At 37.3% G+C, this 25,599-nt stretch overlaps 9 protein-coding genes and 1 pseudogene across 21 annotated transcripts; 2 read left to right on the plus strand and 8 right to left on the minus strand.

The window, feature by feature from the left end:
- Positions 1–1,402: 1,402 nt before the first annotated feature.
- VOZ1 (vascular plant one zinc finger protein) lies at positions 1,403–4,310 on the plus strand. 5 transcript variants are annotated; one of them, NM_001332818.1, is made up of 6 exons: positions 1,470–1,755; positions 1,994–2,263; positions 2,384–2,533; positions 2,631–3,147; positions 3,237–3,820; positions 3,939–4,233. In NM_001332818.1, the coding sequence occupies exons 2-5, from the start codon at positions 2,033–2,035 to the stop codon at positions 3,797–3,799; spliced, it is 1,461 nt and encodes a 486-aa protein (NP_001321335.1). In that variant the 5' UTR covers positions 1,470–1,755; positions 1,994–2,032; the 3' UTR covers positions 3,800–3,820; positions 3,939–4,233. The 5 variants fall into 5 exon arrangements, with proteins under 5 accessions (NP_174174.1, NP_001321334.1, NP_001319100.1 ...); NM_001084149.1 differs by having other exon boundaries at positions 1,470–1,587; NM_102620.5 differs by having other exon boundaries at positions 1,403–1,587; positions 3,237–4,310.
- On the minus strand, positions 4,305–7,958 carry AT1G28530 (deneddylase). Of its 2 annotated transcripts, none has more exons than NM_202200.3 (8): positions 7,433–7,958; positions 7,142–7,345; positions 6,556–7,041; positions 5,994–6,104; positions 5,454–5,639; positions 4,869–5,099; positions 4,666–4,786; positions 4,305–4,565 (listed from the first exon to the last, which is right to left on the minus strand). In NM_202200.3, the coding sequence occupies exons 1-8, from the start codon at positions 7,814–7,816 to the stop codon at positions 4,447–4,449; spliced, it is 1,842 nt and encodes a 613-aa protein (NP_973929.2). In that variant the 5' UTR covers positions 7,817–7,958; the 3' UTR covers positions 4,305–4,446. The 2 variants fall into 2 exon arrangements, with proteins under 2 accessions (NP_973929.2, NP_174175.2); NM_102621.4 differs by having other exon boundaries at positions 6,556–7,044.
- On the plus strand, positions 7,937–9,723 carry AT1G28540 (uncharacterized protein). The gene is made up of 2 exons (NM_102622.4): positions 7,937–8,351; positions 9,043–9,723. Exon 1 carries the CDS (start codon positions 8,016–8,018, stop codon positions 8,325–8,327), a length of 312 nt encoding a protein of 103 aa, NP_564312.1. The 5' UTR covers positions 7,937–8,015; the 3' UTR covers positions 8,328–8,351; positions 9,043–9,723.
- RABA1i (RAB GTPase homolog A1I) lies at positions 8,921–10,192 on the minus strand. The gene is made up of 2 exons (NM_102623.2): positions 9,798–10,192; positions 8,921–9,721 (listed from the first exon to the last, which is right to left on the minus strand). The coding sequence occupies exons 1-2, from the start codon at positions 10,016–10,018 to the stop codon at positions 9,286–9,288; spliced, it is 657 nt and encodes a 218-aa protein (NP_174177.1). The 5' UTR covers positions 10,019–10,192; the 3' UTR covers positions 8,921–9,285.
- A 156-nt stretch (positions 10,193–10,348) lies between these two features.
- Positions 10,349–13,864, minus strand: SRD2 (snRNA activating complex family protein). 3 transcript variants are annotated; one of them, NM_001123901.2, is made up of 13 exons: positions 13,539–13,864; positions 12,992–13,117; positions 12,847–12,908; positions 12,679–12,745; positions 12,525–12,577; positions 12,328–12,360; positions 12,095–12,209; positions 11,843–11,931; positions 11,666–11,756; positions 11,467–11,559; positions 11,247–11,372; positions 10,894–11,154; positions 10,358–10,792 (listed from the first exon to the last, which is right to left on the minus strand). In NM_001123901.2, exons 4-13 carry the CDS (start codon positions 12,700–12,702, stop codon positions 10,517–10,519), a joined length of 1,161 nt encoding a protein of 386 aa, NP_001117373.2. In that variant the 5' UTR covers positions 12,703–12,745; positions 12,847–12,908; positions 12,992–13,117; positions 13,539–13,864; the 3' UTR covers positions 10,358–10,516. The 3 variants fall into 3 exon arrangements, with proteins under 3 accessions (NP_174178.2, NP_001321583.1, NP_001117373.2); NM_102624.4 differs by lacking the exon at positions 12,328–12,360 and having other exon boundaries at positions 10,349–10,792; NM_001332819.1 differs by lacking the exon at positions 12,328–12,360 and having other exon boundaries at positions 10,349–10,792; positions 12,847–13,117.
- A 31-nt stretch (positions 13,865–13,895) lies between these two features.
- Positions 13,896–16,578, minus strand: AT1G28570 (SGNH hydrolase-type esterase superfamily protein). 3 transcript variants are annotated; one of them, NM_102625.4, is made up of 5 exons: positions 16,171–16,578; positions 15,368–15,583; positions 14,844–14,992; positions 14,499–14,775; positions 13,896–14,423 (listed from the first exon to the last, which is right to left on the minus strand). In NM_102625.4, the coding sequence occupies exons 1-5, from the start codon at positions 16,430–16,432 to the stop codon at positions 14,158–14,160; spliced, it is 1,170 nt and encodes a 389-aa protein (NP_174179.3). In that variant the 5' UTR covers positions 16,433–16,578; the 3' UTR covers positions 13,896–14,157. The 3 variants fall into 3 exon arrangements, with proteins under 3 accessions (NP_174179.3, NP_973930.1, NP_001323314.1); NM_202201.1 differs by lacking the exon at positions 15,368–15,583 and having other exon boundaries at positions 13,961–14,423; positions 16,171–16,470; NM_001332820.1 differs by lacking the exons at positions 15,368–15,583; positions 16,171–16,578 and having other exon boundaries at positions 13,961–14,423; positions 14,844–15,013.
- Positions 16,579–16,656: 78 nt separating this feature from the next.
- AT1G28580 (GDSL-like Lipase/Acylhydrolase superfamily protein) lies at positions 16,657–18,872 on the minus strand. Of its 2 annotated transcripts, NM_102626.4 has the most exons (5): positions 18,429–18,872; positions 17,951–18,166; positions 17,620–17,768; positions 17,268–17,544; positions 16,657–17,182 (listed from the first exon to the last, which is right to left on the minus strand). In NM_102626.4, exons 1-5 carry the CDS (start codon positions 18,697–18,699, stop codon positions 16,923–16,925), a joined length of 1,173 nt encoding a protein of 390 aa, NP_174180.1. In that variant the 5' UTR covers positions 18,700–18,872; the 3' UTR covers positions 16,657–16,922. The 2 variants fall into 2 exon arrangements, with proteins under 2 accessions (NP_174180.1, NP_973931.1); NM_202202.2 differs by having other exon boundaries at positions 17,951–18,872.
- A 723-nt stretch (positions 18,873–19,595) lies between these two features.
- On the minus strand, positions 19,596–21,663 carry AT1G28590 (GDSL-like Lipase/Acylhydrolase superfamily protein). The gene is made up of 5 exons (NM_102627.3): positions 21,353–21,663; positions 20,910–21,125; positions 20,627–20,775; positions 20,223–20,499; positions 19,596–20,130 (listed from the first exon to the last, which is right to left on the minus strand). Exons 1-5 carry the CDS (start codon positions 21,618–21,620, stop codon positions 19,829–19,831), a joined length of 1,212 nt encoding a protein of 403 aa, NP_174181.1. The 5' UTR covers positions 21,621–21,663; the 3' UTR covers positions 19,596–19,828.
- Positions 21,664–21,804: 141 nt separating this feature from the next.
- Positions 21,805–22,177, minus strand: AT1G28591 (annotated as a pseudogene). The gene is made up of 2 exons: positions 21,949–22,177; positions 21,805–21,861 (listed from the first exon to the last, which is right to left on the minus strand).
- Positions 22,178–23,276: 1,099 nt separating this feature from the next.
- Positions 23,277–25,538, minus strand: AT1G28600 (GDSL-like Lipase/Acylhydrolase superfamily protein). 2 transcript variants are annotated; one of them, NM_102628.4, is made up of 5 exons: positions 25,141–25,538; positions 24,574–24,786; positions 24,339–24,487; positions 23,929–24,205; positions 23,277–23,837 (listed from the first exon to the last, which is right to left on the minus strand). In NM_102628.4, exons 1-5 carry the CDS (start codon positions 25,391–25,393, stop codon positions 23,548–23,550), a joined length of 1,182 nt encoding a protein of 393 aa, NP_174182.1. In that variant the 5' UTR covers positions 25,394–25,538; the 3' UTR covers positions 23,277–23,547. The 2 variants fall into 2 exon arrangements, with proteins under 2 accessions (NP_174182.1, NP_001319101.1); NM_001332821.1 differs by lacking the exons at positions 23,277–23,837; positions 23,929–24,205 and having other exon boundaries at positions 24,281–24,487; positions 25,141–25,437.
- Between the last annotated feature and the right edge of the window lie 61 nt (positions 25,539–25,599).

Raw genomic sequence — 25,599 nt, forward strand, 5'->3', positions numbered from 1 at the left:
CATTGAAGAAATTGAAAGTAGATGGTATGATGAAAATTGATGAGCATCACAAGATAGGAATATGGAAAACATAGTGGAGAAAAGCTAAGTTATATTCCTTCCTTGCCAATATCTCCTTCTTTTACACCTTCTTGTATCTTAAAAGAAAATAATAATAACTTAGTATTCACGACACTTGTCCAAATTCTTTACCCAAGATTCCTTTGTTATGCTTGTTTGTTTTTTCCTCCAAAAGTAATGCAAATTTACATTAGGTACAAACAATCTCATTGTTAAAACTCATTGAAAGGATATAAGAAAACAAATGGGTCCAAATTATTTTAAGAAATGACCAATTGTCAAGCGCAACCAAAATTACGGTTATCAATCTAATTGACTTATCTTGAAAATATAATACGTTACATTTCCAATATTCCTTTTTTATTATCAAATTACGTTACATGTAGTCGTAGACTTGAGCACTAATTAGCCGTTGAATCAAAATCTTTAACGTGGTTCTACTACGATGCTATCATAAAGTCTATGTCAATTTATCAACAAAATATACATTCTCGAAAGAAATGTTATCATGAATCGTTTTTTAGTTTTTTTTTCCTACGACTACAAGTACAGCTACGCAAAGTTGCAAACCACTCCCCTCCATACACATTAACTTGGACTAAACCCGATGATCATACAATGTCACAAATTTTAGCGTTACTACATTAGTCTTAACATTTTCTAATATTTGCAAATGTTCCATCCCTAAAATGGATGGTAGTTTTAATTTCAAAGCCTTTTTTTACACTTTTTTGTTTGGTATTTGTTTTAATTTTCTCGTATGTATAAAATTTGCTTAGCTTTAGCCTATCTTGAATTCTATCATCGCATATTCGCATGGTTATATTATATCTTACAAATCGTGTGACCCAAACTCTGATTTTGGAAAAATTCTTGGCGACTTCCCTAATGTATTACATAGTCTAAAGAAAAACTTAAATTTCTAACTCAAATAGTATTTAAATTTCCTCAAATAAGGAGCAAGTAGTGTATGGAGCCAATAGCATTGAAGAAAATGCCTAATTTTCTAAAGCATATGTGCAACAAAAAAAAAAAAAAAACATAATTGAACTCTGGTTAGTTTAGAAAACAAAACAAAAAAAAAAGATTATTTACACAACAAATAGTAAATTTTAAATGCTCATTTAATATTTCTTAATATAAATAAATGCTATAAAGAGAAAAAATGAACAATAAAAAGAAAAGAATCCATAATAAACAGTCCAAATGGCATTTTTTTCCAAAATAATCATTAAATTCCTTAAACATTTCCCCACAATTTGATAATTTTTAAATTTTTATATTTTCTCATAAATTAGTACATTGAATTTAGCTCATAAAAAAGGAAAAAGAAAAGTGGAGGGTGAAGAGAAGAAGAGAATCCAGCAACGTTTCTTTATTTCCTTTGTGTTTTTTTTTCTTCATAATCTCTCTCTTTTTATTTATTCATAATTTTTACTCTCTCCATTTCTTCATTACTCTTCTTTTTATTTTCCGGAGATTTTTCTCTTTGCCTTTGTTATTTGCTGCTTTTGCTGCAGCTACAGTGTAAGTTTGATTTTCTGGGTTCCTTCAAACTCCAAAATCTCGCGTCGCTTTTTGCTTCAGAATCGATTTGTTCTTGTTACTTCGATCTGTTGTTCTTTTTAACTCTGTGCATGATTCAATTTCGTGTTCGTAACCTGTTTTTTGCTGCTTGTTTAGTTCGACAATTAGGTAAAAAAATGACGATCCCTAAAACTTATGATCCTTTTAATCTTCGTTTAGCTACTTCGTTCGAGATCATCTAGGGCTTTTGTTGCTTCATCGATTTTGGGTTTTGATTTACTGTAAATGTTTTGGTTTTGTTTATGTAATCTAAGCATGTACCAATGATTCATGAGTGATCATGTTTGTTATAGGAGCAGAACTGATGTGAAGTGTGTATTTTGAATGTGTTTTTGGTTTTGTACAGAGAATCTTGTGTTTTTGTGGTGGGGAGGTGAGATTTCTTATGACGGGGAAGCGATCAAAGACTAATTGCAGATCTGCTTCTCACAAGCTCTTCAAGGATAAGGCTAAGAACCGTGTTGATGATTTGCAAGGCATGCTTTTGGATCTTCAGTTTGCGAGGAAAGAGAGTAGGCCTACTGATGTTACTCTTCTTGAGGAGCAAGTGAATCAGATGCTTCGTGAGTGGAAATCTGAGCTCAATGAGCCTTCTCCAGCTTCATCCTTGCAACAAGTATGCTTTCGTTTGTTTCAAATTTGCAATCTTGTTGTTTCTTCTGACTTGCATGGGTGATTTAGTTTTCTTTGTTGTTTCAGTCATTGTTAGCTGTGTCATTTTGTTTTGCTTAAGCAGGGTGGTACTCTGGGGTCTTTCTCATCAGATATTTGTCGGCTGCTGCAGCTCTGTGATGAGGAAGATGATGCTACCAGCAAATTAGCTGCCCCCAAGCCCGAGCCTGCTGATCAGAATCTCGAAGCTGGCAAAGCTGCTGTCTTCCAAAGGGTGAGTTGCTCTTTAGAACCAGTTTTTAATGGTGCTTTAGTTGTGTTTGGAGTCCATTATTTTGTTTAAATACTGAGATCGTGGTGAAAGTTTTCAGGGATACAATTTGGTTCAGGGGAAGTCAGAACATGGATTACCATTGGTTGATAATTGCAAAGATTTGTCCTTAGCAGCTGGTAACAATTTCGATGGAACGGCTCCTTTGGAGTATCATCAGCAGTATGATCTGCAACAAGAGTTTGAACCAAACTTCAATGGTGGTTTCAACAATTGTCCCAGTTATGGTGTAGTAGAGGGTCCTATACATATCTCTAATTTTATCCCGACTATTTGTCCTCCACCCTCTGCATTCTTGGGTCCAAAATGTGCTCTTTGGGATTGCCCTAGGCCAGCTCAGGGATTTGATTGGTTCCAGGATTACTGCAGCAGCTTCCACGCTGCACTGGCTTTCAATGAAGGGCCACCAGGTATGAATCCGGTGGTGCGTCCTGGAGGTATCGGCCTAAAAGACGGTCTGCTTTTTGCTGCTCTTAGTGCAAAGGCTGGAGGGAAAGATGTTGGTATTCCCGAATGTGAAGGAGCTGCAACTGCTAAATCTCCATGGAATGCTCCAGGTAGGCTTTACTCTCTTGGAATTCATTCACAAGTATGTTAATTGATCACCATTCTTGAGCTGATCATACTCAAATCTTGATGACTGTAGAGCTCTTTGATCTCACGGTTCTGGAGAGTGAGACACTAAGGGAGTGGCTATTCTTTGACAAGCCAAGGAGGGCCTTTGAGAGCGGGAACAGAAAGCAAAGATCTTTACCAGACTACAATGGTCGTGGTTGGCACGAGTCACGTAAACAGATCATGGTCGAGTTTGGAGGGCTGAAGAGATCTTACTACATGGATCCACAGCCTCTGCACCATTTCGAATGGCATCTTTACGAATATGAGATCAACAAGTGTGATGCTTGTGCCTTGTACAGGCTCGAGCTCAAGCTTGTTGACGGGAAGAAGACTTCAAAAGGCAAAGTCTCAAACGACTCAGTGGCTGATCTGCAGAAGCAGATGGGAAGACTCACAGCTGAGTTCCCTCCAGAAAACAATACCACTAACACCACCAACAACAACAAACGCTGCATCAAAGGAAGACCAAAAGTGAGCACAAAAGTCGCCACCGGGAATGTTCAGAACACAGTAGAGCAGGCAAATGACTATGGAGTAGGTGAAGAGTTTAACTATCTGGTCGGAAATCTAAGCGACTATTATATCCCCTGAGACGAATGTGGAAAAACTCAGGTTTAAAAAGCTGTTTGCTTACCATTTAATTAGGCAGCAGCAGAAGAAGCTTCTACATATCGTAGGGCAAAGTAATGGATTTTCATGACTCGTATCTTTTTTTTCTCTTATATAATAGTTCTCTGTCTATCTATGGAGATTATGTATATATAACAAGAAGTGGATGCTGAAGACTGTCCTGGAGTTAGGAATAGTAAATGTGACGAAGGAGACTGCTTTTTAAGATTCAGTCTATGGAGGTGAAGACATATTTACTGACATTCCGGTTTATATATTTTGATGCATTTTCGACTCTCTTCTGCGATATAATGCAGATGACAAATTATGTAACCGATGGGGAAATACGGTTTTGAGTATCAGTGTTGTTCTTATAGAATCAGGACCTTGTTCAATGAGATCATTGCTCTTACTTAGTCTATGTTTCAGATTTGGGGTTTTGTTAATAAAAATTCTCTGCAGAGCTTCAAAATCTTAAGCATCGTTTCAAGAATCATGTAATCACGTTCTCACTCTTCTTAAGATATTTGCATATCATAGACGCCAAGTGTTACAAGCAATCAATCAAATCATATTCTACATATATTGTACTAAAATTCATCTAAAGAGAGACAGGAACTTCGCTATGCTTATTGTGGCAATAATGGTCTGACCAATGCAAAAGGACGATCTGAATTCACAGACATTAATAATTCCAACACAACTACTTTTTTGGGAGGGTGACTCTTAAGACCAGGCTCAATCAGCCCTGCAAAGCAAAGAATGACACAACACATAATCAGATAAACTTAAAAGGATACGAATAGCATTGAATTTAAGGAATTGAAAGAAGAACCATGGTGTGTTACCAGGCTTGAGTTTTTTTCCTCCATAAAGTTCTCTAGCTAAAGGATTAGCAGCCCAGTGATTCACAGCCACCCGGCTTGTCGGTTGGAACCCTATGATTTTACCTTCGGATGATAAAACTACCTGCTTCCATTAAAGAACCAGACGAAGATGAAGTAGTAGTCCACTTAAAAGAATTCAATTCATCATAATTCACTGGAATTACCTGGTAAGTAGCGATATCTTGCGCAGATGCCTTTGCGTCTTCATTGAGTATTTCCAGAAGAGACGAGCTTGTAACAATGTGATCTTCAACAGACTTAGCTCTGCTGGTTTCTTTCAAGTAGTCAGGTACTTCCCCTATCCAGGCACCTATGCTGCTTTCTAGTGTGATCTCCCCTACCCAGCTGTAGGCATCCTTGAGCTTGTTGACGAGTAATCCGCAGAATGAATCCAACTGCTCATTTGAGGTTTCAGAATTTAGTTTCCGAGAAAAACAGGAAAAAGCACCACAAAAAATAATAAAAGGTTGATCTCATTCTCTCATTCTCAGTATAGAGAGTCCATACTCATGCAAAAATTATTAACCAAATAACATTAGACATGAAATATATATAGGTCTTGGATTGTCTTTACTTTTTGGATGGGTTAACTTATTCATGGCAAGGGATTTACAAAAAAAGGCTGCACCAGTACTTAATCTTATGTGATCATCAAATGAACTAGAGCTGTCCTGAAAAGCTATTAATGTCTACGTGCAATTGTTGTCGTACACATCTATATGAATACAACGTGTTTTGGTAATCCATACCTCAGAGGAATCTGAAGATTGATGAGATAACAATTCACTCTCTGACCATAAAATCTCTTGGCGTTTTCCGGGATACTTCCTCTCGCTTTTCTGAGGAAGACAGAATTGGGCTGCAGCACTCACAGCAAGAAGAAAAATTCCACTGGCCATGGTGACAGATATGAATTTCAACAAAGACAATCCTTTCTGTCAATAGAGAATGAGCAAACCAAAGAAGTGAACATAAGTTTGACAGGTAAAAAGCTACCAAAGAAGCCAATCTTATTAACTCATAACATGTCTCCAAAATAATGGTAAAAACTCTAATAGTAAACATTAATATATTCTGCAGACTACAAATATATTTAACATATTTCATCAGGCAGCTGTAATGAAGCACACAATTAGACAGAGCAAGTGATTATCATGGAGAATACGGATTATATACAGACAGTAATATAGCAAGGACTGGCAATTGGTTCTGATTACATACACAATAACAGACACCAAAGTATAATATCAGAAAGATTGGCTAAATTTTAGCAGTCCAGTAGTCATTACCTTTTCATTGGGTAAGTTTGCATAATTTCCAGGAACATCACATGGTAGCTGTTTCCTGGGAAGTGAATATGTGTCTTCAAAGTAAATATCCAATGCTTCAGCTAATCCAACCTAAGAGTTTTATACAAGTCTCAGGAATGTAGAGGCCTCAAGAAATAACATGCACAAAAACAGACACCTTAGTCACCACAGAGCACACAAAATGCAGCAGTACAGGAAATTTTATTCCCATGATTGATAATATTCTTTCATCTTGCTAGGTTCATTCCCACACAACATATCAGCATCTCGTTAAGTGTATAGGTAAATGGGAATGACAACTCTTATGACGGATTCAACATTGTCTAAAGACGGTCTATCCATAAACTTTGAACAACATTCGACGTCTTTATCTATACTAAACAGAACAATATAACATAGCTCCATGTTATCATATAGCAGCAACAACCTAGACTGCTAGCCAGACAAATATATAGAGCGAGAGCAACATTGCAATTTCTAGTCTTACACACAGCAAAAGCATAGACGGGTAGGTTACATAAATAAAGAGAAAACGTCATACCATTTGGGAGTGAGTTAGAAGAACTTCCCACTTATTCTCACTGGACTTTCTCCAGCCCTCAAGCTTTAAGTCTGCAAGTATTGTACTATCCATTTCCAGTCGATATGCGGGTAAATATTCACTTGCCCAACTACTAAATCCAGGGCCACCAATTTTTTCCAACTTGGAATTGGCAGATAAGTCCCACCACCGGCTTCTTTGCTTTGTGTCTGCAAGTTTGAAATTTTCCTTCCTTGACTGGTAATACTCAAGCAAAAGTTTGGTATTCTGCTCATCATCAAATAACTTATGCAGGACAACCGAGCAGTCTCTTGAAGCAATCCTCCTGCGTTTAGATAACCACTTCATAAACGGAAACTTAGCTTTTCCCAGATAATCATCGAGGAAATGCTTCTCGGTGCTTTGAAGAGCGGAGATGCATATAACTTCTGCAATAACAGATATAACCCGTTCATCTGATGAGCTAAGAGTGAAGGATGTAGAAACCTGCTGATACCAAATGAATAAGAAAACTGAACCTATCAGTATCAATTCCCACTTGCAAGGCCAGTATCACTAGAAACATTCACATCAAAGCGAAGTTAACCTCTCGAGGGTTTTCGAAATCTCCCATTTCTCTTTCAGCTCCAGGTGCAAATAACACTAGCTGGAAGTTCCACAGCTGCCGCAAAACAACTTGCCTAAAAGTCATCGCAAGTATGTTCTTTGACAAGTCTCCACTAGAAAGATCCTCAGAGAGAGACCGCCGCAATCTTTTAGCTCGCTCTTTAACTTTCTTAGTAGGCAAGAACTGTTCAAAAAAATGTTACCTTCAAATGTCAAAACTCAATTGCTGAAATGTAGAATCAAAATTAGAACACGGATTACATAAACTGACCAATCTGGTTGACACAGTAGCCTTAGGATCAGATCCTCCGGGGAAAACAGTCTCGACCACCATAACAGGAACATTCTCACGAAGATGGTCATCGGCGGCTTCACCACCGTCAGCAGCAGCAGCGGTTAAAGCCTGATCAAAAGCAACAGTACCAACGAGACTGAGCCGAGCTGAATTATTCTCGTACGTCCGCACACATGGAAGTGCCTTCCCATCAGATTCGGCCACGAAACGGAGAATGTCCTCCTCTGTTGAAGAATTCTTAGAAAAACAGCGAACGAAAGACACAGAGCTTCTCTGTTGTGGAAGTAATGGAATCGATTTGAAATTTCGAGAAGGGAAGAGAAGTGAAGAAGAAGAAGAAGCAGTAGAAATGGAAGCCATTGACGAACAGATAAAAATCACAGAGAGTACTAAAACCCTAAGGTGGGGTTAGAGGTAGACGAAACAATGAAACGGAATCGTTTTAGTACGAGAAACTGCCACGTGGCATTATCTTGCACGTGTCAGTGGCTTTAGAGTTAAATACACATTTTCTGAAAATGATTTTCAACATCTGAAGAAAAGAATCTAGACGACGACAATGGCGGAGAAGAGCCAAATCCCTGATAACAACAACAATACTTCTTCGTCGGCGAAAAAACCGACGCCGGAGATCGGATCGGGTTCGGGTAAAAGGTATTATAACCCGCCTGAGTCGGTGAATCCGGATCAGGCGACGTTAAGGGAGCAATGGAAATTCGCGATTCGGCAATACAGTAAATGGTACTCACACGCTTGGGGAACTGCGATTCTAGCTGGAGGTTTTTTCTTCGGACTCGGTTGGATCATCAAGGGCTCTAATCCTCTTCCTTCTCTTCAATCGAGTTCTAAGCCTCGCGATGAAGAAAAATGATTCCGTATCTGCGTTTTTTCTCTGGTGAGATTCGTTTTTTTCAAACTGAGTAACTCAATTGTTATGGTTTGATATTTGTTCTTGATTATGAGAGTTTAGGATTAGGGAATTGGAACGAAGTTCGTCTTTGTTCTAGTGTAACTGATATTAAGAAAATTGTTGAATTTGCTCTAGTATGCCATTGACATTTTAGGATTGTTATAACTTTATGTAGATCCTTGGTTCTTATTGAACTACTCTTTGCTTGATCCTAAGATATCGAAATCTGTATGGACTCTGTTTTGTTTACTTATAGATGATTAAGATCAGAATCTAGTTTTCTTTGAGCTGAATATTATCCAACTTTATGCAGAAAAAAAAGCGAAGACGGTTCATGGTTAGGTTCATTTTGCTACTCACATATATAGAATCCATACAAAGTGATATTATAAATGAGTTCCATAGTCCTCTGTTTTCGCAATTGGTTTCAGTACATTAGCATGAAATATCAGAATATGGAAGGTCCATTTCTCAAGTACCAAGTATGTTTGGATAATTCCTAAGTTTGTGTTGCACTCAAAATCTGCAATTCTTCTTCTTCTGCTTCCATGTTGGCTTTAGCTTTTTCATTACTAGACAAAACTCACAGTTGAAAGAAACATTTTGAAGTACAATTTTTAAGATTTCACGCTCATATGATATAAACTGATTAGGCTGTTTTAACCTCTATTTGCAGATGGGGAAAAAGGAGCGCGTCAACAATGGAACATCTTCATGAACATTCAGAAGTACATCGATCGGTAGAAGCAGAGAGAGCACGAAGCAAGCGATTGTAAAGAGTGGAACCGAAACTAAAAAAACTTTTGAGTGTGAACTTTGTTTGTCTGATAATTCCAAGAATGTATACAAATTTGCAGGAAAATATTGAAAAATGTTAGTGTTTAGTAATAAAAGTACAAGAAAAAAGTGAGAAGTGTGTCTATGCAGAGCAGCAACCAGGTTTTTTAACGGCTGAGATATCATCTCGGCCTCCAACATTAATCATCTGTCCTTTAGGCAAAGCAGTGGTTGGATCATCTCCAGCTTCAAGAGCCTTCTTGCTAACAACTCTGTAAATCTGAGTGAGAACTTCAGTGAAAGCATTATCAACATTCACAGCTTCAAGTGCAGAAGTCTCCATGAAAAAGGTATTCTCCCTCTCTGCAAAAGCTTTAGCTTCTTCGGTTGAGATGGCTCGAAGGTGACGAAGATCAGCTTTGTTGCCAACGAGCATGATCACAATGTTTGCGTCCGTGTGGTCCCTAAGCTCCTTTAGCCATCTCTCAACATTCTCGAATGTCACGTGGCGCGTCACGTCATAAACAAGCAATGCACCAACAGCTCCTCGGTAATAAGCGCTCGTGATGGCTCGGTACCTAATTTTTTAAAATTTTATTTGGTCATCATGCAAACGTTAAATAACTTTTGAGAGTAATTTTAGAGTGTAAGTACCTTTCTTGGCCGGCGGTATCCCATATTTGAGCCTTGACGATCTTATCATCGCATTGGATGCTTCGTGTGGCGAATTCGACACCGATGGTTGCACGTGAGTCGTGGCTGAAATCATTTCTGGTGAAACGAGATAACAAATTAGATTTCCCGACGCCGGAATCTCCGGTTAAGACCACCTTGAAGAGGTAATCATAATCGTCTTCTGCTCTATATGCTCCCATCTTATTTCCGAAATAAACCTTTTTGCCTTTATGAGACGATTATAAACTAATAATGAAAAAGTATTTGGCTGTTCCAAGAACTTGGGATGACAATGAGAAATCCCAAATGCGTTTTATTTTTATTTTTTTTGGTTCTAAAAAGTTTAGTTTTATTTTCTCTTGTTTTTAACGTTTTCTAAATTGGAGAAGACACCAATTTGAGTTTTGAATATTGAGAAGACAGCGAGAGAAAACAGAAATTCAAGGAATCTCCTCTACTTTTGAATTTGGCTAAACATAAACATTTCTAATTTTCTACCGCTTCAAAACGAAGAGAGCTTTTGACAATGGCTAAATTCAGAAATAGTTGTCATGTCATCATTTCAAGAAAATCTTTTATATATATCCAATTATGCAACAAATTTACCAAGACAAGACTCATCATGTCTTCTTCTTGCAATGCCAACTATTTCTTCGTATTCTTCCTATCTATATATTATGCAACAAAGAAGATCATCTTTACTCATGCACATAATCAAACACTGGGAAGTCACAGTTAAGTGGGCCTTCCTCTGAGTGTAGAAGCTCAAAACAAACATCACAGAAATAGCTACTGTTCTCGCTTGCCCACTTGTCATCCACTGCAACCTTTGAAGCTCTCTTTATCTTACAAACACCGCATTTCTGAATCCTACGTTTCGGCCAGAACATGATCGGGTAAGCTGCTCTGTTCTGAACGTCCTCTGGATGACTCATCCTCATGTCTCGAATCACAATCGTGTGCTTGCAATCTCCCTGTTCCACGGTTTTTAATCAGTGAATATCTCGAGTCTGTGCCAAATGTTTTCACAAGATGAGAAATTAAAGAACCAAAAGAGAAAGAGAGAAGATTTTACCTGATGACAATAGACATAACTAGCTCCGACTCTGAATCTTATATCACAGAAGTGTGTACTCTGCATGTCTGCAGTTCTGTAACGAGGTAAATCCACAGATTTCGCTTCACCTAGAACCAGTTTCTGCTTTTTCTGTAATTCGCCGGTTAAAACACATTCCCATTTTTTAAGAGCTTCATCTTTCGAGTTCCAAAGCCAATCTAAAATAGGATAGCTGTAATCTTTAGCCGAGGGATTCCTTAAATCATTGTGAAAGACATCCTAGACGAGCAAAAAGCATCTGATTAAACCAGCGACGCAGAAGTTAAACTTACTTAAACATCAAAAGATACAGAAACGAGATGAATTCTTACTTCTATGAGGAAGTATCCAGAGGGATCATACTTTCCAGCCTTTTGCATCACCTGGTCTGTAGCACAGTGAATATTGTCCTTCAACTCAGTCAACATTTGACGTCCTAGAACCAAAAATTCTTGGGTCTGAACAAAAATTTACACAAGTATTGTTAGTATGTACGAGAATTCAGTCAATATTCTATATCCCGCATCAAAGATTTACAGAACAATACAGTACCTTAACCTTGCGACTGTTATAAATCTCAACACACAAAATGACTTCAGGAAATAGCGGATCCACTTGTCCCTGGATGTCAGATGGCTTCAACTTCTGTTTAAATAGGAAGAAGATAATACTTAGCAGGATGCATGAGCACTTTAGAACTTGGACTAGCATAATCAACACTAAAAAGACATTGCAAGGGGAAATCACTTGCCGTGTAATTATTATCTATGAACCTAAGAGATTGCATCTGCTCAAAACCTTCTGGAGGTGCAACTACATCTTTACCAGTCTCACTGGTCTTGCTGAAAACAAGTTCAAATCGAAGAAACATCAGCATAAAACAGACAAGGTACACAGCAAACCAGACTATGCAATAGTAATTACAGACCTGAAGCAGTGCAGTGTCACAGCTGCTTTATCCTCCTCCTGCTTTTGTTTGAGTTTAGCAAGCTGCTCGACTTTCACAAGATAAGCTTCCTAAAAACAAAAAAATGACCATATCAATCATAACAAAATGCAATAAAGCCATCATGGCAAGACCATGTAAATTTGGTATCAAGAGATCCTAAACACAAATAGCCTCTGGAAAAGAAAAGATAGTAATTCCCAGCCATGCCAAGACCATGTTACATAAACTCACCTCAGTCTTCTTTTCTGTCATCTTCATTACCTCAGTATTCTTTAGTGTCCTCTTCTTTACCTCGGTATTCTTTACTGTCCTCTTCCTTTTTGCCCTCCCAGCTAATGGATTTTCACTGCAGCATACCGAGAAGGTAACTGTTTGTTATCGTTCTACAATTGTCTACGTCAACCATACTTTGTCTCTGGAAGATTTCTAATCATGACTAAGCTATTAACATATATATTGTCTACAAGACTTTCGAAATATATTGGGAGCTAGCACGGCTGCACGGCTGAACCAGAACCAATTGAGACTGTAAACAAAAAACTTAACAACCATCGAAGCACACTAATAGAAAGAAGCTACATGCCAATTCGTTTTTACTAAGGATTCACACAAGGGGAAACATTATATCAAGAAATAACGAAAGGCTGGTAATGATACTTACTGATGAGAAACGTTTAAAGATGGTTCGAGCTCCTCTTGGGAAAGGTAATCTTCCTGTAATGAAATAAGAAACCAAACTCATCAAGACACAAGTTCTCACACTTGAAAGACAGCAGAAGAAGAGAAGTAAATCAACAAACGATTAGGCAACGTACCGGAAAGGCTTCCTTCATAGCCATCTCTGTGAGTTCCTCATCCGTATAAATCTTGAGAGAATCAATTCTGCATCAAACAAAAATCATCCCAATTAAATAACTTAATGTATTGAAAAAACCAGATTTTAACTGATGAAAAAGAGAGCCAATTGATGCAAGAATACATACGAGACATCAAACTGCTGAGAAGAAGAAGAAGTAGAGTCCAGAGATAAATGAGTTTCCAAATCCTGTAGTACATTGAGAAATGAAGACTTGAATTCAGGGGTGGTAGAAATATTTCCAACCATGTTTGGCAGATAAATGGGGCCACCTCTTGGTACCACTGAAGTAGTGGTCTTATGTTCCCTGCTCTCTCCCTCGCTGTTCTCACTATCACTCTCCATTTTATTTCTGCTTCTTGATTATCTCTTTCTGATAGCAGCAAACGTACTACAGCCTGTGAACAAAAGTACCAAAAAAAACTATACTTACTTACAAGGCATAACAGAAGAAAGGTAAATCACAAAGCATGACCTTACAAGGATGTTCTTAAACGTGCACATGAATGGATCAAGAAAGAAAATGGTCAACAATACATTGGCAAAGAATTGCAAGTCAATAAAATCACTGAATTAGAATTTGATTGATAAACTAGATTAACGTCAGTAATGCAAGTGATACGCAGAAATACAATTCATGTGCACATACAAGAACAACCATCAGCATCATTCACAGTGTCAATGACATTACTATATTAAACATAGATTAAAACGCTATTCAAAGCTCCCAATGAAGAGGTGAAGGAAAGAGAAGCACAGTGAGACCATGGATGCTGGAAAGAGTCAAAATTTAACTTAAATGGAAGAAGATAAACTTACTCGGTAGGTCGAATTGAGAAGAGACGACGATTACACTGAAAAGAGAATTTGAAATTCCCAGAGAATTGAGGTTTTAGGTTTCGATTTTTTGAAATAACAAAACTCAATTTTGCGGCTTCTCGAAACGCTAAATTAGGGTTTTAGAAGAATAAAGGATTGGGCTTTATCTTTATGCGATGCAATTAAACTTGAAAGATTATTACAGTCATCAATCGAAGAAGCTCGTCGTCGTCGCGGAGAAGAAGAAGAAGATTTGAAATCTGATATAAGGTCTCTGAAGTTGTCATAAACCCGGTTAAATTGTATAACCGATGGTTTATTCGCTTTATTCGTCAATCAATCATCAGACCGGTAATTTACTGGAGCCGTTCAAGTCAACAAAACCCAACTACATTATATAATATGGGCCTGTGGCCCATTAATTATAACTTAATATGTTTAGGTAAACGTAAACCTGTTATAGTGTGTGATACAACACAACCGTTATTTACCATAACAACAATACAGATTGTCAAACACAGTAACACACAACACATGATCCAAATGACCAAATGTTCAGGACTGAGGAACATACATGATATTATCAGTATTCTTGTCTCAAATTTTTGACCAACATACATCAGTTGTTCATCAAAGAATTCTGTGTGTTCTTAATTTCAGAGCTGAGGCAAGACCAATCGAAAGGAGGAATCGCATAAGGTCCCTTAAGTATACCCTCAGCCATCAATCTATATGCAGCTTCAGTCATATGAACACCATCCCAACTCACATACTTTGAAGGATCGTCACAACATTCAGGTACTTGAGTCCCACGTTTCCTACCTAATGTGAAGTTAAACGGTCCTCCTAAAGCGCAGCAAGCCGGCAAGGGTCTGCTTATGAACCCTGATTTGATAATTAGAAACAGTTAATCAATGAAATTCTTTGTTTGGGTTTAGTAGAAGGATGAAAAAGTCTAACCGAATTTGGCTGGTTCTTGGGCAAGACGCAACAGTGTGTTGTAGTAGTCAGCGTATATGATGTTGACATGAGGGTACAACTTCTGAAGTCTGTTGAGTTCTGCTTGAAGCTGCTCGTCGTGGTATTCTGAAAACTTGTTCAGCCATTTCAAACATCCTGTTAGAGGATCATATTCTTCTATGTTTGATGTTTGATATAAACTCAAATAGGCTACTGAGCATCCGAGCGGGAACTCTCCGGGCACCAGAAATGTTTTCCCCCCCATACCAATCAACTCCTGTATATTTTATGCTTTCAAATATTAATATTTAGTTGGACTGCTATATTCAAAAGAGAAGTGTTTACCGTGATTGCAGAAGAGATAGTTTCAATAACAAGCGGAACCAGCTCTTTGATCTCTTCAATGTTTTTGCCCACAAAGAATGCGTAGTTATAGTCATTCCCTCCAATTTCTCCCATGAGAATCAAAGAATTTTCTATCATATCTCTGCAGTCTAAAAAAACAAGATTCCAAAGTAAGCCATTGTTTTACAAGTGAGCTTGATTCATTGCGTGTTGGAGTTTAACAGAATAACGGGTAGGATCTCTAAGCACATCTCAAAACAGAACCTTTTTCCCACTTTTGTTTTGACTTTCTACTTCTTAACCAAAAGATGAATACTAGGTCTATAGCTAGAACCTTTAAAAGAATAATCAAAAATGCTCCAATCATTGCCTTTCAAATACTAGTCCATGAGGCTAATATTAAGGTGAAGTGGAACATTTCATAACTTTTAGTACGATATGATGGGAGCCTAAGAAATCAGATTTGATGTTCTTATCATGTAAAACAGGAAACACATAAGTTAGGCAAAGTAGATCTTCCAAACCTGAAGGAGAGACACATAAGTTAGGCAAACTCTCCTTGAAGCTACTAAGCTGTACGGCTAAACTAACGTTGGTGTAAGGAAAATGAATGCCTCTCTCTTCAAGAAAGGAACGTTCCAGTGCCGTTGCTCCTCCAACCGCAAAATTAACTCCTTTCTCAAAATTTGCATTTTGAGATCCGTAAAAAGGAGGCACAAGCGGAAAACCCAAAAATTCAGCTGTGAACAGAACCAAAGAAAAGAACTATAAGTTGAGAAATCATCAATAAGGCTTCTCTGTATTTATTTAGATGATCCTAGGTTTTCAACAATCAAACTTGTTACTCAAGCAAAAGCATCAAGAAGAAGAAGAAGTTAAAGGAAGAGTTACACACAAGCAATAAGACAGGGGAAGAGTTACATAAGAAAGAGCCAAAGATCTTTTGGTTTCTTCTCACAAAATTTTCAACATGAAGCAAAAAACATTTATCCACTGTAATACGTATCACACATACTACAGAGCTAATTGCGTGGTAGGTGTTTAGATTAACAACAAACTACATAATTTCCACGTGCTTATACATTAAAATCAATTATTCATATGTGTTTTTGTAAGAAGGGTGAAACCAAAATAGAGAAAGTCTATGGAGCTAGACTTGAACAGGTCATGCTAATCCAAAATAGTACATGCTCCCAACTTTTTGGAACTATTTTTGTGTGGATGTAATTATTTCAGGAAAGTCTCTGGTCGTACCGTATTAACTAAGATCTGAATCTCTACCTTCGTACACACTCTCTCACTCACACTTCAACTAAAGAAAACGTACCAATGAAATCGATGATGAGGCGGCCGTTTGAGAAACGGCCGGTCGGATGGTGGAAGAAGGTTTCTCCGTACGGTAGAAACGCGACCTTAGGGAGATTGGTAGGATCGGAGAGGGCGAGCAAGTTTCCAGTGTCGGCAATAGAATCGCCGAAACTAATGATCGATTTGAAATTATGGCACTGTGGCTCCGAGTTCACAGTAGTGAGACAAAAAGTAGATAGAATTAGAAAGAAGCTCACCAGCTTCATGAACAGAGTAGCCATGAGTGGTGGCCTAGAGGTTAGAAACTTTTCAAAATGACTTTTTGGAAAGAGCCACTATTCGCTCGGAGACAATAAAGTCCAAAAAAAACAAAGATCAATTATTAGATGCAATAGAGACTAGACAGGGTATCTTTATGTGGTTTAGGGATGGGCACAAATGAGAGCATGATTGTCTCTTTCTCATTTTTGCCATTTTCCAAACTGAATCAACAAATGTTCACTTGGCTAAATAATTTGTTTTTGCCATTTTCCAAATTGAATCAACAAATATTCCAATTTATCTCCAAGTTTTCAATGCCGTTGCCGGTTACTTACTCTCTATATGGAGTGGAGTATACATGAACATGATACCCTTTTAAATTATTTCACATAACAACATGATACAATACATGAACATGATCCAAGACAATACTAAGGAACATACATGTTTTTATCAGTATCCTTTTCTCAATTTTTTGACCAACTTGTATCAGTTTCTCATCAAAGAATTCTATGTGTCAGATGACCCACTGTTCTTAACTCCAGAGCTACGGCAAGACCAATCAAAAGGAGGAATCGCATACGGTCCATTTAGTATACCCTCAGCCATCAATCTGTACGCAGCCTCAGTCATATGAACACCGTCCCAAGCCACATACTTTGAAGGATCATCACAACTTTCAACTATATCAGTCCCACATTTCCTACCTACGGTATAGTTGTACGGTCCTCCTGCGCCGCAACAAGCGGACAAAGGTCTGTTCATGAATCCTGATTGCATAATTAACTCAATATTTAGCAAACTGATCAATGTACTTGTTTGTTTAGGTTCAGTAAAACGATCAAGAAGTCTAACCGAATTTGGCTGGTTCTTGATAAAGGTGAAACAGCGCGTTGTAGTAGTCAGCGTATATGATGTTAACATGAGGGTACAACTTCTGGAGTCTGTTGAGTTCTGCTCTAAGCTGCTCACCATGGTTTTCACCAAACTTGTTCAGCCATTTCAAACATCCTGTTAAAGGATCGTATTCTTCCATGTTTGATGTTTGATGTGATGTCAAATACAATACTGAGCATCCGACTGGGAACTCTCCGGGCACCAAAAATGTTCTTCCCCCCATACCGATCAACTCCTGTGCTATCGAATATTCGTTGTTCACAGAGAAGATCAAGAACTTGATGAGATATTAAGAAAGATAAATGTTTACCGTGATTGCAGAAGAAATAGTAGTGATCACCAGGGGCATCAGCTCCTTGATCTCTTCAATGCCTTTGTCCACGAAGAACGCGTAGTTATAGTCATTCCCTCCAATTTCCCCCATGAGAATCAAAGCATTTTCTATCATATCTCTACAGTCTAAAACAAGAATATAAAGTAAGCCATTATATACAATAAGTGATATCACTAAGCATAACCAAAAACAGAACGAATGTTTTTTTTTTTTGAAGAGCAACCGCACTAGAAATCAGAATTGATATCCTAACCATAGATAACAGTAAACACTATAAAACAAAAAAGAAATAGTTAATCATCCCAACCTGAAGGAGAGCCACATATGCTAGGTAAACTCTCCTTGAAGCTATTAAGCTGAACGCCTAAACTCACATTAGTGTAAGGAAAATGAATTCCTCTGTCTTCAAGAAAGGAACGTTCCAAAGCGGTTGCTCCCCCTACCGCGAAATTAACTCCCTTTTCAAAGTTTGCATTATGAGATCCATAGAATGGAGGCACAAGCGGTAAACCCAAGAATTCAGCTGTGAACAGAACCAAAGAAAAGAACATGAACTAAGAGCTGTAACTTACAGCCTGTAAGTTGGTCATAAAGACTTAACCACACTTAATGGTTCTGTATTTAGATGATTTCAGGTTTTACACAATCAAACTTGGTAATCAAGTAAAACCATAAAGAAGATGAAAACAAAGAAAGGGCTGAAGAAATTTAATAACTCTTTTAGTTTCACCTTTTTACACACTTACTTACTCACACCTTAAGTAAAACTGTAAAGTCAAAAGTACCGATGAAATCAATGATGAGGCGGCCGTTGGAGAAACGACCAGTTGGGTGGTGGAAGAAGTTCTCTCCATACGGTGGAAACGCCATGTGAGGAAGATCTTTAGGATCTGAGAGGCCAAGCAAGTTTCCAGTGTCGGCAATGGAATCTCCGAAACTGATGATCGATTTGAACTCCCGGCACTTAGTTTCCGAGCTCACGTTAGTGACTACAAAAGTTGATAAAAAGATGAAGACGAGGAGCTTCATCAAGATAGGCGAACCGGGATACGCCATTGCCAGAGAGCTGAAGGTTGGTCTCCGTCGAGATCCCTTTTTTAATAGTGTGATGTTGATTTGTCAAAAAAGTCTTTTGAAAATACCCCACTAGCCACAATACCAAGGATAAGATAATAAAGAATGATTAAAAGATCAATTATTGGGATGCAGTATGGTTTGACACACACGGGTATATTGGTTGATTATTTAAGTTTTTATTTGATTATAAAATTGATATTTGAGTTATTTCTTTCTTTTTTTGGTCAAGGATAAAGTGATTGCGGTAGATGAAACGAATTATCAACGATTTTCGTATTGGCCTTTTAGCAAAAAGACACACAACAAATTCTTGTGAGCGGATCCCAATACGTATCTTCGATGACCAAAACTTACTGTCGTATCTGTCTAGTTTCCTCTCTTTCGTCACTTTCGCTTAAACGATAAACCCATCACTGAGGCTTTTATTTGTAGTATTTTTGGCTTTCTCGTTTATTATAGCACCATTGGGGCCGATTTAAAATAAAATAAAAAAAAGAAGAAAGATTTTTGGAACATTCTGTTGTACGTATACAGCATAATACATTATATCTCCAATAGTTGATGTACACATTCATCAACACTATATGATCCAAAGATTAAAAATATGCGGTTGTACACACGAACAGAGAAACACCTAATGTACGTAACTACGTATACAACCTTGTTAAATTCCTTTTATACATGTAACATGTGTTTAGACCTAAAGACTCTCCAACTTTTTTTTTTCCGCCAGTTCCCAACTATTTCTTTAGACTTAGTATTTATTTATTTTTCTGAATTAGTCCCATCGTTAATCAAATTTACATAGTGTTCTGATTTCTTACCATAAAACCATATTTGATTCTAGAAATTTGGCCACGCGATGCGTAAATTATGCATTTAATTGTTTTGTATATAGTTAAATTATATATGACAGTGTACATGGTCCAACAATTAAGGATACTAACTCTTACCCAAACTAACGAAAACAATACAATACAAAGATAATACATGATCCAACACATGCATGATGCACCTAAGGCTAATTAACACCGTTACCCGGAACAAAAAAGAAGAAGACACAAACACTTAAGAACCTATATGTTTTTTCCACTCTTTCTCTTGTCTCTCAAACTTTCAGACAACCTTGTAGTAGCTGTTCATCAAGAATCTGAGTATCTAATGACATCTTATTCATAATCTCGGAGCTGAGGCAAGACCACTTGAAAGGAGGAATAGCATACGGTCCCTTGAGTAAGCCCTCAGATATCAATCTGTATGCCGCCTCCGTCATATGAATGCCATCATAATTCACATACTGTGAAGGATCATCGCAGTATTCAACTCCTACACTCCCACATCTTCTACTAAAGTTGAAGTTGTAAGATCCTCCTACACCGCAACAAGCGGGCAAGGGTCTGTTCATAAACCCTGATTGGATAATAAAATCGGTTAATTAATTAGTGAATCAAATGAGTGACTTGGTTGTGAAGAAATCTCTTGGAGGATTCAAGAAGCCTAACCGAATTTGGCTGGTTCTTGGAAAAGGCGCAACAAAGCGTTGTAGTAATCAGCATATATGATGTTGACATGAGGGTACAACTTCCTGAGTCCGTTGAGTTCTTCCTGAAGCTGCTTATTGTAGTATTCTGAGAAATCGTTAAGCCATTTCAAACATCCTGTTAGAGGATCATACTCTTCCTTGTTTGATGTTTTGTATAATGTCAAATAGGATGCTGAGTATCCGATCGGGAAATTTCCAGGAACTAGGAATGTTCTTCCTCCCATGCAAACCAATTCCTGAATTCAACATTCAGTTTCAAAACAACGTAACATGTACATGTGTTTTTTCTTACCAAACTAATTATCAGCGTAGATACAAATATGTTTTAGTCATTCCCGGAACTGGCTGATCAAGAATGTTTACCGTGATTGCAGAAGAAATAGTAGCGATCACAAACGGTACCAGCTCTTCAACTTCCTTAACGGGTTTGCGTTGGAAGAGTGCAAAATTATAATCATTTCCTCCGATCTCTCCCATGAGTATCAAAGCATTTTCAATCATATCTCTACAATCTAAATACAAAACAGCAAAATAAAGTATTACAACTTATAGCAATATAAGCATATAAGAAAATCAAATTTTGATAGTTTGATCATATAAAACATGAAACACCAAAAACAGAGAAGAAAAAGTTGAGCTTCCCAACCTGAAGGTGAGCCACATAAGTTAGGTAAACTTTCCGTGAAGCTCCTAAGCTGAACGCTTAGACTGACGTTGGTGATAGTAGAATGAATTCCTCTCTCCTCTAGAAAGGAAGGTTCTAATGCAGTTGCTCCCGCGACCGCGAAATTAACTCCCTTTTTAAAGTTTGCATTTTGACATCCATAAAAAGGAGGCACAAGCGGAAACCCCAAGAATTCAGCTGTGAACATAACCGAAAAAAAAAAACAAGAGAGAGCTGTAAGTTGAGGAACCAATAAGGAGGCTCAACAACACTTAATATGGTTGTATGTAGATGGTTTTAGGTTTTATACAATCAAACTTGCTATTCAAGAAAGCTAATATAGAATGAAAAAAGAGAGTAAGGGTAATTAATAATAATTAATAGCTCTTTTTTTCTACACTCACACCTTATGTAAATAAACGTACCAATGAAATCAATGATGAGGCGGCCGTCGGAGTAACGACCGGTTGGGTGGTGGAAGAAGGTTTCTCCGTATGGCGGAAACGCGGAAGCAGGAAGATCGTTAGGATCCGAGAGACCAAGCAAGTTTCCAGTGTCAGCAATTGAATCTCCGAAACTAATGATTGATTTGAAATTCCGGCATTGCGTTTGCGAGTTCACAGAAGTGACCAAAAGGGTAGATAATATGAATCTCACGAGCTTCATCGCCGGAAGAGAATCTAAAGATGCCATGGGAGAGGCCGGAAGGTTGTACTCCTTCTCTTTTCTATTCGCTAGGAGACAAGAAAACAATAATCAATTTTTAGGTAGAGATCAGACTAGAGAAGGGCTTCACTTGCCGTGTTTGTCTATTTGTTCATATTTGATGTAGTGGTTGCAACTTTGAGGCTACTTTGAAAGAAATGTTATACCTGATGGAAATATTATAATCATTCCCTCCAATCTCTCACATAAAATTCAAAGCATTGTTAATCTCTACAGTCTAAAAACAAATACAATAGAGCTCAATTCATGGAAAATACATTATAATCACTCCAATGAAAAAGTGAAATTAATCTTCACTACCTGATGGAGAGCCACATAGATTTGGTAAACTCTCCTTAGCTGAATATCTAAACTGATGTTGGCATGTTGCTGTGAGAACTAAAAATTCTTCTCTGTTCAAGAAAGGAACATTCCAATGCCGTTGCTCCGTTTACGCCATTATTAACTCATTTCTCAAAGTTTCCATTTTTAGATCCAAAGTAAGGAGGCACATAAGGAAGCCCCAAAAATTCAGCTGTAAGAAGGAAAATTGGAGGATCACTATAGGTCTCATACTGTTGACTTGCAGATCAAGAAATAGAAAAACAGAGAAAGAAACCGTGTCAGGAAAAAAAAATGAAACCCTAAGAATTCAGATGTTTTCATATATTTATACAAATTAAATCGAAAACGTTGCGGAAAAACAAGAAAACTGAAAAATAGTTTACATAAGAATCTAGAGACGCCATGCGACAAGTCCTAAAATTTCTCTCTTTTTATTTTTTATTTTATTATGATTTTCAAAATATTTTGTTTTAGAAAAGTTATATAGAATCAAAAGGCTGGTATGGATCAATGAGTCATCACTCAATGATCGTTTCCTGAACTATCTAATGAATAAGGGTGGGGCAAGGCAATTTACTTTGTATTTGTATCGTTTAAAACGAGCACTTTGACACTTAATCATGCTGATTAGAAAATATCTATTTTGCACAACTTTTAAATATTTATTTATTGATTACGAAGTTCGGGACTTGTATATCTCCGGGGGCCAACGCCATCTGGTAAGCAATCCCTACATGTCCAGCCAACAAGAGCACTTAAAAACATATTCCCTTGATGTTTTAAATTTTGGCACATACATTAAGAAATCATTAAAATTTTTGTTTTATCTAATTTAAATTAAACATTTTTTTTATCTAATTAAAAACTATTCCACCAATCAGAAAACAAACAGCAAAATACAAATGGTCAAAACAAATTAAAAAAAAATATTTAATTTTGCATTGGAAATTATAAACATGAAAAAGTGAAAAAAAAAAAAATCTTTGAACATCAATGAAAATTAAACTAAGAATTTATTAATTTATAGAAATTATTAATTTATCGAGTACTAATTTATAAAGGTTTAGTGTATTTGTTTTGGAAAAGTTATATAGAACCAAATGGCTGAGACTCAATGACAATGAGCGTTTCTTGTTGTCTAATAAAGAAGGTGGGGCAATGCATTTCACTTTGCATGGCTTAGAAATTTTTGTATTTGTATCGTTCAAAACGGGCACTTTGATAAATATCTATTTTGACATTTTTATTTATTATTGATTTCTCCGGGGAAAGGCCAAAAGAACATTTCAAAATCACTCTCTCTGATTTTGATTAATCCAAAATTTAAGCTTTTCACACATATTCAGAAAATATATTAAATATTGATTATAAATACATCAATTTATGATTAACAAATTTAAACCAATAAAAGTAAAAAAGAAAAAGAAAATTAAGGTCTACAATTCATCATCAATAAGTAATAAAAAAATACATAGAAACCTAGAAACATATCTTTTTTGCAACAAATTTGTTTGCTTGAATTTGGATTAATAAGGAATAGAGGGAATATTCTTATCATCACTTTTGTCTGTCAAAGTTTCACACAAGCTTGTGTCAGAGTACTTTGATTGTACAATGACTCCTTCTTAATCTCAGATCTGAGGCAGGACCGATCAAAAGGAGGATTCGCATATGGTCCATTGAGTATTCCATCAGCTATCCATTTGTATGCAGCCTCAGTCATATGAACGCCATCCCAGCCCACATACTTTGAAGGATCCTTACAAGATTTCACTCCTACACTCCCACATTTCCTAGTGAAGTTGAAGTTGTACGGTCCTCCTATACCGCAACAAGCAGGGAAGGGTCTTTCCATGAACCCTGACAGTATAATTGATAGGAAAAATTGTCAATACTAAATCAGTGACGACTTAGGGTGTGTAGATTCAGTGGAGGAATCAAGAAGGCTAACCGAATTTGGCTGGTTCTTTAAAAATGCGCAAGAGAGAGTTGTAGTAGTCAGCGTATATGATGTTGACATGAGGGTAGAGCTTCCTAAGTCTGTTGAGTTCCACCTTAAGTTTCTCGCTATGGTATTCGCCAAACTTGTTCAACCATTTCAAACATCCTGTTGAAGGATCGTATTCGTCCTTGTTTGATGTTTTGTATAATGTCAAATAGACTACTGAGCATCCGATAGGGAACTCTCCGGGCACTAGAAAGGTTTTACCCCCCATACCAATCAACTCCTGGATTCAACATTAAGTCCCAATGGAACAAACTCATTATAAACTCTGACAAACAAATCAGCAGATAGCTAGAAATCTGTTTTCACTCGTTCTTAAGACTAACAAAACAAGAATTCAAGAAAAAAATGTATACCGTTATTGTAGAAGAAATAGAAGCGATTACAAATGGAACCAGCTCTTCAACTTCCTTAACGGGTTTGCGGTTGAAGAATGGGAAATTATAATCATTCCCTCCAATCTCTCCCATGAGAATCAAAGCATTTCCAATCATATCTCTACAGTCTAAAAAACATATACAAGTGAGTATTAGTTCACTAAAATACATAATAATCATTCCACCGACAAAAGGAAAAATTGTTGTTCACTACCTGATGGTGAGCCGCATAAATTTGGTAAACTCTTTTTGAAGCTCTTTAGCTGAACTCCTAAACTAACGTTGGTGTGTGGTTGAATTCCTCTCTTCTTAAGAAAGGAACTTTTCAGTGCCGTTGCTCCGGCTACCGCGAAATTAACACCCTTATCAAAGTTTCTATTTTTAGATCCAAAGTACGGAGGCACATAAGGAAGCCCCACAAATTCAGCTATTAAAGGAAAAATTAGACAATCAGTTAAGGTCTCATACTGTTAACTTGCAGTTCAAGAAAAATAAAAACAGAGAAAGAGTTTACATAAGTAACGCAATAAATATCTCCATATTTTCAGATTATAATACAAATTAGGTAGAAAAAGTTGCCACAAAACAAGAAAGCATAGGAAGAGTTTAGATAAAACAAAAACAAAGAGGAAGAAAGAGCCATAACTAATTAATAACTCTTTGGTTTCTTCTCACATAGGTTCAAACACAATTATCAGTTTGATTATTATCTTTTGGATTCTTCTCAAGGACCATAATTTGATATTCACTCACATCTCGAGTCATATAGAAAGAGAAGTACCGATAAAGTCCATGATGATGCGGCCATCGCAGGAACGACCGGTTGGGTGGTGGAAGAAGGTTTCTCCGTACGGTGGAAACGCAGTCACAGGAAGCTGGTTACGATCAGAGAGACCAACCAAGTTTCCCGTGTCCGCAATCGAATCGCCGAAACTGATGATCGACTTGAAATTCGGGCACGGCGTTTCCGAGCTCACGATAGTGACAAAAAGAGTAGAAAAAAGAAAGATGACTAGAGAGTCTAGAGACGCCATGCGAGAGGTCAGGAGTGAGTTTCTATCTTATTTTTTTTTATTTTACAAATGATTCGTTTTGGGAAAGTTATATAGAGGCCAATTGTGGAGGGATGGACCGATGACTCATGACTAAACGAGGATTTCTAGTTGTAATAAATAAAGCAATTAACTTTCTAATAACAACAAGACTTTGTATTGGTAGGCGTGACCACCAATCTATAAAA

Source organism: Arabidopsis thaliana (genome assembly GCF_000001735.4).
Source record: "Arabidopsis thaliana chromosome 1 sequence".
NCBI classification, from domain to species: domain Eukaryota; kingdom Viridiplantae; phylum Streptophyta; class Magnoliopsida; order Brassicales; family Brassicaceae; genus Arabidopsis; species Arabidopsis thaliana.

Excerpts from the sequence above, each read along its gene's own strand:
- AT1G28600 (NM_102628.4), bottom strand. The coding sequence starts at position 25,393 with ATGGCGTCTCTAGACTCTCTAGTCATCTTTCTTTTTTCTACTCTTTTT. Across the intron at positions 24,787-25,140 it reads CATCATCATGGACTTTATCG|CTGAATTTGTGGGGCTTCCT; the intron begins GTACTTCTCTTT and ends TTCCTTTAATAG. Across the intron at positions 24,488-24,573 it reads TTTATGCGGCTCACCATCAG|ACTGTAGAGATATGATTGGA; the intron begins GTAGTGAACAAC and ends TATGTTTTTTAG.
- AT1G28530 (NM_102621.4), bottom strand. The coding sequence starts at position 7,816 with ATGGCTTCCATTTCTACTGCTTCTTCTTCTTCTTCACTTCTCTTCCCT. Across the intron at positions 6,105-6,555 it reads TTCTAACTCACTCCCAAATG|GTTGGATTAGCTGAAGCATT; the intron begins GTATGACGTTTT and ends TAAAACTCTTAG. Across the intron at positions 5,640-5,993 it reads CAAACTTACCCAATGAAAAG|AAAGGATTGTCTTTGTTGAA; the intron begins GTAATGACTACT and ends CTCTATTGACAG.
- AT1G28540 (NM_102622.4), top strand. The coding sequence starts at position 8,016 with ATGGCGGAGAAGAGCCAAATCCCTGATAACAACAACAATACTTCTTCG.
- AT1G28590 (NM_102627.3), bottom strand. The coding sequence starts at position 21,620 with ATGGCATCTTTAGATTCTCTTCCGGCGATGAAGCTCGTGAGATTCATA. Across the intron at positions 20,776-20,909 it reads CTTATGTGGCTCACCTTCAG|ATTGTAGAGATATGATTGAA; the intron begins GTTGGGAAGCTC and ends TTTTGTATTTAG. Across the intron at positions 20,131-20,222 it reads CCAAGAACCAGCCAAATTCG|GGTTTATGAACAGACCCTTG; the intron begins GTTAGGCTTCTT and ends TTATCCAATCAG.
- VOZ1 (NM_102620.5), top strand. The coding sequence starts at position 2,033 with ATGACGGGGAAGCGATCAAAGACTAATTGCAGATCTGCTTCTCACAAG. Across the intron at positions 2,264-2,383 it reads CAGCTTCATCCTTGCAACAA|GGTGGTACTCTGGGGTCTTT; the intron begins GTATGCTTTCGT and ends TTGCTTAAGCAG. Across the intron at positions 3,148-3,236 it reads ATCTCCATGGAATGCTCCAG|AGCTCTTTGATCTCACGGTT; the intron begins GTAGGCTTTACT and ends TGATGACTGTAG.
- RABA1i (NM_102623.2), bottom strand. The coding sequence starts at position 10,018 with ATGGGAGCATATAGAGCAGAAGACGATTATGATTACCTCTTCAAGGTG. Across the intron at positions 9,722-9,797 it reads GATACCGCCGGCCAAGAAAG|GTACCGAGCCATCACGAGCG; the intron begins GTACTTACACTC and ends TTAAAAAATTAG.
- SRD2 (NM_001332819.1), bottom strand. The coding sequence starts at position 13,064 with ATGGAGAGTGATAGTGAGAACAGCGAGGGAGAGAGCAGGGAACATAAG. Across the intron at positions 12,746-12,846 it reads TCTCAGCAGTTTGATGTCTC|AATTGATTCTCTCAAGATTT; the intron begins GTATGTATTCTT and ends TGTTTGATGCAG. Across the intron at positions 12,578-12,678 it reads CTATGAAGGAAGCCTTTCCG|GAAGATTACCTTTCCCAAGA; the intron begins GTACGTTGCCTA and ends ATTTCATTACAG.
- AT1G28580 (NM_102626.4), bottom strand. The coding sequence starts at position 18,699 with ATGGCGTATCCCGGTTCGCCTATCTTGATGAAGCTCCTCGTCTTCATC. Across the intron at positions 18,167-18,428 it reads CCTCATCATTGATTTCATCG|CTGAATTCTTGGGTTTACCG; the intron begins GTACTTTTGACT and ends TTCTGTTCACAG. Across the intron at positions 17,183-17,267 it reads TCAAGAACCAGCCAAATTCG|GATTCATGAACAGACCTTTG; the intron begins GTTAGACTTCTT and ends TTATGCAATCAG.
- AT1G28570 (NM_102625.4), bottom strand. The coding sequence starts at position 16,432 with ATGGCTACTCTGTTCATGAAGCTGGTGAGCTTCTTTCTAATTCTATCT. Across the intron at positions 14,776-14,843 it reads CTATCTCTTCTGCAATCACG|GAGTTGATTGGTATGGGGGG; the intron begins GTAAACACTTCT and ends TAAAATATACAG. Across the intron at positions 14,424-14,498 it reads CCAAGAACCAGCCAAATTCG|GGTTCATAAGCAGACCCTTG; the intron begins GTTAGACTTTTT and ends TTATCAAATCAG.